Here is a 10,508-nt window from a genome sequence, read left to right as displayed (position 1 = left end):
TTCACTACATCTTCCCATTTTATAGGCAAAGCCCATCTTTGAGCTGCCATCCACATGGTTTTGCTGCCAGCATGCTGCATTTGTCGACGTTACCACTGGGCTACATCAGCAGCTGGGGCTCTCTCCAGCCATCTTACCTTAGCCAAGGCATCGGCGTCATCATTCCCTGGACTGGCTAAGGGGAAGTATGCTATGACATGGAAAAGAGTTACTTCTTTCTCATGTCCCAATTCCTATAACTCTTGCCACATGGCTTGTCCCCACAGGGGTCGGTGGCCTACCATCCACCACTGACACTTCCAAGTAGAGATCCAAAGGTTAAACTTTTGTACACAGCCCAGCTGTCAGTACAGACGGTTAATGGCCCAGGCTCATTTTTTATCACCATCTATACTTCTCTCAATTCAGACCATTAACTGATTTGCCCTGTGCCATTTTCATAACACATGGTATCTGTTAAGAGCTGGACAGCAACATCTGTCCATGATGCTGAGGGTCCCATGCTAAAGCCATCTGTGTACAAAGATTGCTCTGTGATAGGTCCCTGTCCCTCATGGAAAGGTGTAAGGGTTGTACCAAAGTTTCCTCCACAACCTTCACTGGGCCTAGCACAGTTTGCAACTCTTTGGACAGAGGACTCATTGACACTGTGCTCCTTTGTTCTATATATGCTCCCCATTTAGACAGAGTGGGAGTCTGAGCTATGCCCGTTTTAGGGTTGGTTGCCCATGTGTGCAGCCAACCTATTATGGGGTATGTCATCCTTACAAGGACTTTGGTAGTTCCCGTGATAGCTTCAGTGGCCATCAAAGCAGAATACACAGTTGCTGACTGTTTTTCTATTAGAGAATAGCGTAGTTCAGTGCCCACGCAGAGCTGAGACCAGAATCCTACAGGTGTTCAGAATTGGTCTTGTCTCTACCACAAACCCCATCCTAACCTTCTTGGGTTATAAGTACATCTAATTCAAAAGACTTAGTTGGATCAGCTGCTTGTAAAGCCTATACTTGCTGTATTGTCCTTTTTGTAGCCTGGTAAGCCTGTTCTACTTCCTCAGTCCAATCCAAGGGGGACCCTTTCTTTGTTAATGCATACGGTGGGCTGCCATTTGGGCTATATGTGGTACAAAAGCTCTCCAATACCCCAGAAGTCCCAAATATGTCTGAAGCTGAGCTACTGTTGTGGGTCAAGGGTATTCCTGTATCTTATCTATAATAGCTTCTGGAATGATTCTCATCTTACCAATCCAGACCACTCCTAAGAATTTGACTGACAGCCCAGGTCCACCCACATTGCTCCAAATGACTTAGCAGCATTGGAGCTGCCTTGGTTAAATCTGCAAGAGAATCAGAGGTTAATAACACATCATTAATGTAGTGAAACATTGTAGCCATGCTGGGCCTAGTCCACTGGGCTAAGTCCCCAGCCACTAAACCATTAAAGATGATTGGGCCATGCAGATAACCTTGGGGCAGTACTTGAAAGTTCCACTGCCTCCCTTCCCAGGTGAAGGCAAACTGATCTTGGCTATCAACTGAGATTGGAATAGAGAAAAAAGCATTTGCAAGGTCCAAAACACAATGATAAGTTCCCAGCTGAGTTGTCACCTGATGCATCAAATCATGCCTGAAGGCACAGCTGTATGCAAAGGAGGCCCTGCTTTGTTTACTTCCCTATAGTCTAAAGTCATTCTCCAGGTACCATCAGGTTTTTTCACCGGCCATACCAGAACATTAAATGGGCTATGAACCAAAAGTATGGGTTCATAATGCCAATTTTCTCTAACTCCAATATAGTGGCACTTATCTCTGTGTGTCCTCCCAGTAGGTGATACTGCTTTACATTAACTAAACATCTTGGCTTGGGTAACACCTGTGGATCATGTTTAGCATATCCTCATAACACAGGCTTTACTGTCCATATTCACAGCCAAAACTCTCCAACTGTTGTTTGCAGGGGCAAACCATAAAGTACATCCATACCCAAGATGTATTCAGCTACTGGACATATATATACAGTATATACATGAGGGGGTAATCATCCTATGCCCAATGGCAATGACACAACTTTAACTTCAATCATATGTCCTCCATAGCCATCTATACAAACTGTGGCCCCTGGAAACTTATCTGGATTGCCATATATCAGGCTACATTCTGCACCTGCATCCACCAATGCCAAAACACGCTGCACGTTTGTCCTTGACCAATATATTGCCAATTCAACATGAGGCCTCCAGTTCTCACCTGCCCCCAAAAGACAAATACCTTGGCCTGCTCCCTAATCAAAATGGAACTGTTCATTTGCCTCCTTGGGAGCAACCAAAAAATCTTTTAAATCCACTGAGTGTACCTTGCTACCTGTTTCCAGGCATTTAGTGAAATGCTGTTCAGGGTGCAATTGCTGCCACAAGGCAAACAGGACTACATTTGGCTGCCAGTCAATTTCCTTGCTATCAACCCCTGCTGCAAGCAAGTCAAGCCACATCTGCTTATGACTAGTCTTGCTTGGTTCCCTCAGGATAAAATCCTGAGCATTTCTTGGGGGTTTGGTCTTAGCCACCTTTCAGACCCCTTTGGCTTGTCTTCTGTCCTCTACTTCACCCAAGCTGGCTATCATGGTTGTTACCTCATGTACAGGATGACCAACGTATGGGTCCAGTATGGCCATCAGTGAACCAAAGGACATTGACAGGGCATTCTGCAGCATTATGTGTCTCATACTGCCTGTAAAATTTTCATCATCTGGGCCACGAGTGTTAACACTAAACATGGACTGCAGCTCCCAAATTATTTGAACCAATTCAGCATATGTTTGCCATTTACTCACAATTTGGGGCAGTTCTCCAGCATTTGCCTGCATGGTTCAGGCAGCTGCATTCACCCATTCCATTAAGGAGTGATTACCTCACCCTTGTGCATACCTGTGGTAATTCTGTAGCTGCCACCTCAGGGATGGGTGCATGGTGATGGAGACCAACTTCTCCACCTCCTCACTAGAGCACATCACACTATCCACCCCTAGGTCCCATAACCACAGCAGCCAGGCAACCAGGGTCTCCCCCTGTTTCTGCCAGAACTGTCCCCCAAGTCAACTAATTCAGCCTGGGTATACAGGACATAGGTGGTGAACTGGGTCACCTATGGATTGCCCACCAGTTGTATGCCTGGTCCCATAGGCTGCTCATGCTTCATTTTCTGATGCACCATAGGTTGTGCCTGGAGATGCATGGTCTCCCCCAAATCACCACTGGCTTTGTCATCTTCTCTGGTATGAGAGGCAGGAGTGGCCAGTCACTGCAAGTCATCCTCCAGTACATTTATCTGTGCTTCTAACAACTCTGCTGTTTGCTTCAAATCTCAATCAGCTTGCAGTATAATGAGCAGTAGTCAGGCTCCAGTCAGCAGAAAAATGGCCACTGGGCACCACATACTCAAGGATAGCCACATTTCTTCTCCCTCCCAAGGGGTTCTCTGCTGTACTGCCTGGTCTATGCTGACTTGCAATATAGTGAGCAGCAACCAGATCCCGATAAGCAGGAAAGTGGCCATAGGGCACAACATATTCAAGAGTAGCCACATTTCCTCCTCCTCCCTAGGGCTTTTAGCTCCCATACCTGCTCAGAATCCTGCCATCAACTACACCAATTGTAAAGCTAGGGCTAGGTCTCACAGACCCCTCAAGCCCATTGTCCACACTGGGTCACAAACCCTTCACCTGCAGGTCTATGAGCTAGGTAATAGGAAAAGGTCCTTGGAGCTGTGGGTGAAGAAATGATTGGCTTTATCCAGAGCTAAGAGCAGTCAACCTAATATGGCTTCCCATAGTGTCCTCTAGAAGCTTTGCACATCTGCACCATTGGTCCTTTATACTCAAGTCCATAATCCAAAAAAAAAAAAACACCTGGATGCATACACACAATCACATTAGACAATAACAAGGAGCACCATACACATGCACACACCCACCGCACATGCTCGGCAAGACTCTGAACATCCGAGGGGCCCTGACAATTTTCCTTATATTTTCCCGACACACTGACCATTTTTCTTATATTTTCCCGACACACACATTGAAAGCCACTGCTAGAAGATAAAAGAATCAGTACAGCTGTGGTCAGAGATCTGGGGCAGGTTGGGGGAGAGCTCAAGAACACATCAGTTTATTCCTCCATACATTTGCAAAATACTGAGACCACAATGGGTAACCAGGAGAGAAACAGACTTTATTTTTGAAATAATTCAATTTGTGACTTTATGTATATTCTTTCTTCCCTTAGTCCAATGTTTTGGAAGTACATCATATTGTGACATTATCACTGATTTATTCCTTTTAATTACCAGGTAGTGCTGTATTCTGTATTCCATTGTATAGAGATACCACATTTGTACAGTCATTCAGCAATTGCTGGAAATTTGGATTGTTTCCAGGTCATGGTTGTAATTAACACTGGTGCTGTGGACATTCATGTACACATTCATATGAACATATGTTTTTTGTCTCTTGGATAGAAACCTAGGAGTGGAATTGTTGGGTCATGTGGTAAGTGTATGTTAACTTTTTAAGAAACTGGCAAACTGTTTTCAAAAGTGGTTGTGCCATTTGACATTTCCACCAGCAATATTTGAGATTTCCAGTTTCTCTGCAACTTCACCAAAGTTGACATTGTGAGTATTTTTAGTTTTAGCATGGAGTTGTTAATAATATTGGCTTATAACCTTTTCTGTTTCTGTAGGGTCTATAGAAATAGCATCCTGCTCCTTACTGAATCAGTGCTTATAATTGTCTTTTTGTTCTTTCTTTGTCTTATGTGTTGTCTAGGACATTCAGTATAATATTAAATAATATTACTTTGAACTGGTGATAATAAACTTCACTTCTTGTTCCTTATTTTAAAGGACTAAGTTTCAGTATTTCACATTCCATATGGTGTTTGCTGTAAAATTTTATAGCTAATAATTTTTAGATAATTTTTCAATTAAGTTGTAATAAAGCATCTATTGAGATGATAATGTACTTTTCTCCATTAAGATGATAATGTATTTTTCTCCAATAAAACATTGAGAATTTCAAGCTATAAATTTCTCATAGGCATTTCCTACACTTTTGATTAATAATATTTTCATTAACTTTTATTTCTGAATATTCTCTGTATTTTATTATTGCTAATTTCTTGACTGATTAATTTTACAGGCATTTATTTTTAAATTACCATATATTTTATATTAAAAGTTACCTTTTTATTATTGATTGCTCCTTTATTGAATTGTCATTAAATAAGATGTTCTGTATGGTGTGGATTCTTTGACACTGGTTGAGAATTTACTTGTGGTATTAAATACGATAAATTGTTTTAAATAATCCACATGTCAAGTGTAGTGTTCTATATATGTCCACTAGTGCTACTTATTGTTTTAGATCAAATCTTCTATACCTTTCTACATTCATACAAATTTAAAATTTGTAAATGTTTCTGCATTGCAAGCTCTAGCTTCATGATTATAAGAATTGATAATGATTTTGTCTTAATGCCCATTTTGTCTTACGTATGCATGCAACATTGTATGTTAATGTATTTGTCTGCTCTATCTTTTCTATGCTTTCAGTTTCAATTTTTTTGTGCCCTATGGTTTAGGCGCATCTTTTGTAAAAATCACATTAGTATATCTTAAACCATTATGATAGTCTTTGGTTTTCCACCAGAGAATTTAGCCCATTTTGTTAATTTTATTTTACTTATATATTTAAATTGGCTTCCATGATTTGTTTTGTTTTGTTTTTGCCTTTTTCATAATGTATTTATTCCCTCCCTCTTTTATTGCCTTTTATTTAAATTGGCTTCATTTCTTTTCTTTATTACATTCTTATCTATCTTCTATGTATCTTTCTTACTATTCTAGTAATTACTCAGGAAATCATGTCTGTAAATTAATGTTAAAGAGTCTGAATTTGATTAATATATTTACTCTCCTTCAGAGCAATATTTCTTTTCCCACTTACATGATGTTTTGGTCTAGGATTTTTGTTCTCTGTTCTGTGTTTTATCTTACATATTAGACATGTCTGTTATTTTAACACATCTAGATTTATACATAAGGCTATCATTTTTCCCATTCTCCATTCTTTCTTGAATTTTATATTTTTCTTGTTGGAACATCTTCCTTACTTATAAAAAATATTCTTTGCAACTCATTTTAGTTGGAGGGGGGTGTGTAGTAAATTCTTGCCATTTCTATTGCTGCATAATTTGTTTTATCATACTGAAATTTCCCACTTCACTGTTCTCCTTGAAAAAATGTAAAAATTAAGGATGACATTTTTTACTCAGTAGTTTCAGGATATAATTCCAATTTCTTCTAGCTTTCACTTTTTTAGTGTTTTAAATTGTTATCAAATAGAGGTAATATTCTCTGTAACTCTTTTTAAGGTAACTCTTTTCCTTTGTTGTAATTATTTTCTAAATAATTTTCCATCAGTTCTGGAGAATTATCAATTATTATCTCTTTAAATATATTTTTTCACTATTTCCCAAGATCTGGAGTCAGATAGACATGTGTTGCTCCCTTTTCCTTAACTTCCAATGTCTCTTAATGCCTCTACTTTTTTTCCCCATTTCTCTCTCTCTCTATTCTGTATTTTGAGTAATTTGTTAATATCTAAAATTTAGTTCACTGATTATTTCTTAAGTTTTATCCATTGATTTTCTAAGAAAATACAGTTTCTTTTCATTTCTTGAAATTATTTTGTTTGTTTTCTAATAGACTAGAAAATTTTAAGACTCACATTATTACATCATGCTTTTTAACTTATATTCTATTTTTATATTATAAACATGTGCATGTTATAATTTATGTCTGAAAACTGTAATAAGTGATAACTTTGTATACTCTGCAAAAGATGTTTTCAACTTAATTTTCTCTTATATTCAGTAATTATTTATTGGATGATTATATGCTTTTGGACAGAATTTAAGCATTTTGTTCTTCATGTTTTTCTATATAAGCAGATTTACTTCAATTTTGCCAGAAATAGAATCCTCTGGAAAGATCTTATCTTCTATACTGTGTGTCTGTACACATATATTTGGATGTGTTTGAGAGAGAGAGAGTGTGTGTGTCTGTGTGTGTGTGTGTGTGTGTGTGTGTGTGTGTGTGTGTGTGTGTGTGTGTGTGTGACAATCCAGTGTTAGTTTAAAATCATAGAATGTCTTCCAAATCCGGCATCAGTGCTCTTACTATGAGCCCACTGGAATGCATGTTTTCCCTCTTAGAAGCTAAATACAGCACCTAATTTTGCAAACAACTCCACATGCTACAGCGAAGACCCTATTTGGTAAAATTTCCCAATGGTGATTGCCTATGTGTTAATCTTCCTAACCTAAATTAATGCTGCATTGCTGGGAGTTTTTCTGAACTGCATAATGTAAACTACTAACAAAGTGCTTTCTTCTTTTTACCTGTGATTGACAGGCAGGTTCTTATTAATCAGCATATTCCTTACCCCACTGCATGGAACTTAGAAGTGTCAGAAGTTTCACATATTTCTAAGCCTTTTATTCCACTCATCCTAATGTTTTTCTATAAATAAGACTCTTTTTTACTTAATATATTTTTATGTCAGCAATATATACATATATATATGTATGTTAGGAAAGATTATTGATATGAATACACAACAGCTATCTTAGAATTTTTTCTTAACTGTAATATTTAGTATAATGAAAAAACAGTAGAAGACATATATTCACCAAAGGATGTGGTCTAAAACATACAAATCAGTGCTGTACATAATAGCCTTGAATGGGACACTACCCAAATGTCTAGAAACAAGAGAATGGATAAGTTCATCATTATACGTTTGTACAATGTGATACCATATATCAATGAAAACAATCAGAAAATTCACAAGCCTGAGGAATGACCTTCACAAATGAAATAATGAGGGGACAGACAGTAAAGAGTATAATCTGTATCATTCTTATTCTACGAAGTATAAGAACAGGAAAAACTAATTGATTTTAGAAATGGAAATTGCAGTTACCTTTGGGAAGTATTAATTATAAAGAGGAATCAGAAGGACTTCTGGTATATGGGTAACTTCTGCTTCTTAGTCTTGTTGCTGATTATACGGTAGTGCTCAGTTTGCAAAAACTCATGAGCTGCACTCATGAGCTGCAAAATATGTGCAATTTTATATATTTATACTTCAGTAAAAAGTTTTAAAATTTGAAGGTAATATTTTATTCAGTTTCTCAGCATTTTAAGGCATGGAAAATACATAACCTATTTTATTTTTTCAATATAATGCCATATAATTCTTTATTTTGAAGGAATTGCTTATTTCATGTCATATGAGCACAATCTTAATGATTAAGTAAGATGGAGGAGAGTATAAATAAGAATAATGCTCAATTTGTTGATCTGGTGTCAGGGTAGATAAATAAAACAAAAGGGATATGCATCCTGTTTGCCCACTTATCTCTCCACACACTAAGGACAGGAAGATGATGACAATGGATCTTACTCACGGTGTGCTCTCATGGGACCATGGCATGAAAGCAGAAATAATTCAGAAAAATTACTTTCCTTTCAGGAGTATTTGATGGCACCAACCTTTCCTCAGGGCATTCCTCATCTCCAAGTTTCTCAGTGTGTATATCAGGGGGCTGAACACGGGGACAATGATGGTGTAGAAAAGAGCAAACACTTTATCTTCTGGGAACGTGTGGCTGGTCTAATGTAAATGAAAAACGCAGGTGCAAAGAACAGGACCACCACTGCTACATGAGAACTGCAAGTGGAAAGAGCTTTGCTGTGGCTCTCTGCAGAGTATGCTCTGATAGTATACAATATAAAAAAGTAAGACATCAAGACCACAAAAGTCACCAAAGCAATTAGGCCTGAATTAGCAATGACTAAGAGACCTATTATATCTGTATTAGAACAGGCTAATTTCAGCAAAGGAAACATGTCACAGAAGTAGTGGTCTATCTCATTGGGGCCACAGAATGGTAAGAAGATGGTGAAAAGAAACTGACTGTCAGAGTGCATAAATCCCCCAGTGCAGCAAGCCATGATGACTGTGTTACACCTCAGCCTGCTCATTAAGACGGTGTAGTGCAGGGGCTTACAGATGGCCATGTAGCGGTCATAGGCCATCCCTGTGAGAATGAAGATCTCGATGCCTCCAAAGAAATGAGTGGTAAAGAGCTGTATCATGCAGTTATTATAGGAAATGGTCTTCCTTTCTGTCAGTAAGTCAGCCATTAGTTTGGGAGTCACTGTGGAATGTGTAGCAAAGATCATAGAGTGAGAGGTAATTGAGGAGGAAATACATGGGCTGGTTAATTAGCTGAGTGCACATGATAGAAATCATTATGAGCACACTTCCCATCCAAATAACAATGTAGCAAAATAAAAAGAATGCAAAGCAGAGGACTTCAATATTTTTGTTTTGGGAAAGTCCCAAGAGAATAAACACAGTGATATTATTGCTTTTTTCCATGGATCAGTGTAGGCAGAACACATAAATCACCTGAAATGACATAATTCATGGCTCATATTTAGAAGATTTTGTTGAGAAGTGTGATGATCATATTCAGTTCGAGGAACTAACAAGTTTTAATTTACCTCATTCAAGTGTCTCAGAGAATAAAATCTAGTGAATTAAAACGGCCCTTTAACAAGACTTTGTGAATAATTACTAGATGATTTCCATTAACTCTTCCAGAAAATTATGATTAATCTCTGCCTTAGTATGCCTAAATGCTTTTGTTCTATCAACAATACTAGAATTTTATTGTAGGAAATGTATGTTTCCAAAGCCTAATGTAATGTACAACAATTCTTTGCAAAGTACATCACTCTTACTCTCTGGAACTCAAAGTTGATTGAGAAAACAAGCATAAGTCACATAGTCATTTTCTTTTCTTCGTTGAGTAAAAGCAAATGTAAAATGTCAGCTGTTCTTATTAGTGAAATCTATATCATCTTAAATCCATTTTTTCCTTAGGTTTCATAAAAATAAGTAAATCTAAAGGTGAATAATTTAAAATGAAGAGCTGTCACTCGAGAAATTTATATAACACTTTGAAAAGTTTTTTATGTTATTTATTTGCTCTCTTGTTTATGTTTCTTTAGTAAATTACTGCATTATGTGCTGACACTTTACAACACAAGGATGCTTAGTTGTATGGTAAATTCAATAAAAATAATAAAATCTAATGAACCACCAAATAAATCTGAGAATAAATTCCTCAAAAACAGAAGGAAATGTTACAGTTTATCCCTCAATGCAGGAGATTATATTTGGCAAGTCAAAATTTTTTTAACCTTAAGATTGGAGTCTATTTCTTTATTTTTTCTATATTTGTCCAGTACGATCCTTTTTTTCCAAGCCAGTAAACTCTCCATAAAGTGACAAATCCATAGAGAAAATAGAAATTGAATTTTAAAACAAAGACATTCATTTCCATATTTGAATGTCAAGAATTAGATTAAAGGCAAATT

The 10,508-nt window shown here is 37.4% G+C and overlaps 1 protein-coding gene across 1 annotated transcript; it reads right to left on the bottom strand.

Annotated features, from left to right (window-relative positions):
• Positions 1-8,577: 8,577 nt before the first annotated feature.
• Positions 8,578-9,504, bottom strand: LOC134376463 (olfactory receptor 4P4-like). The gene is given in 3 exon segments (XM_063095003.1): positions 8,578-8,726; positions 8,729-9,287; positions 9,289-9,504. Coding segments are annotated over 3 exon segments (924 nt in total).
• Positions 9,505-10,508: the final 1,004 nt, after the last annotated feature.

Source organism: Cynocephalus volans, chromosome 4, assembly GCF_027409185.1.
Source record: "Cynocephalus volans isolate mCynVol1 chromosome 4, mCynVol1.pri, whole genome shotgun sequence".
In the NCBI taxonomy this organism is placed as follows: domain Eukaryota; kingdom Metazoa; phylum Chordata; class Mammalia; order Dermoptera; family Cynocephalidae; genus Cynocephalus; species Cynocephalus volans.
Note: the sequence above shows the minus strand (reverse complement) of the source record. Positions and strands in the feature narration are given on the sequence as shown.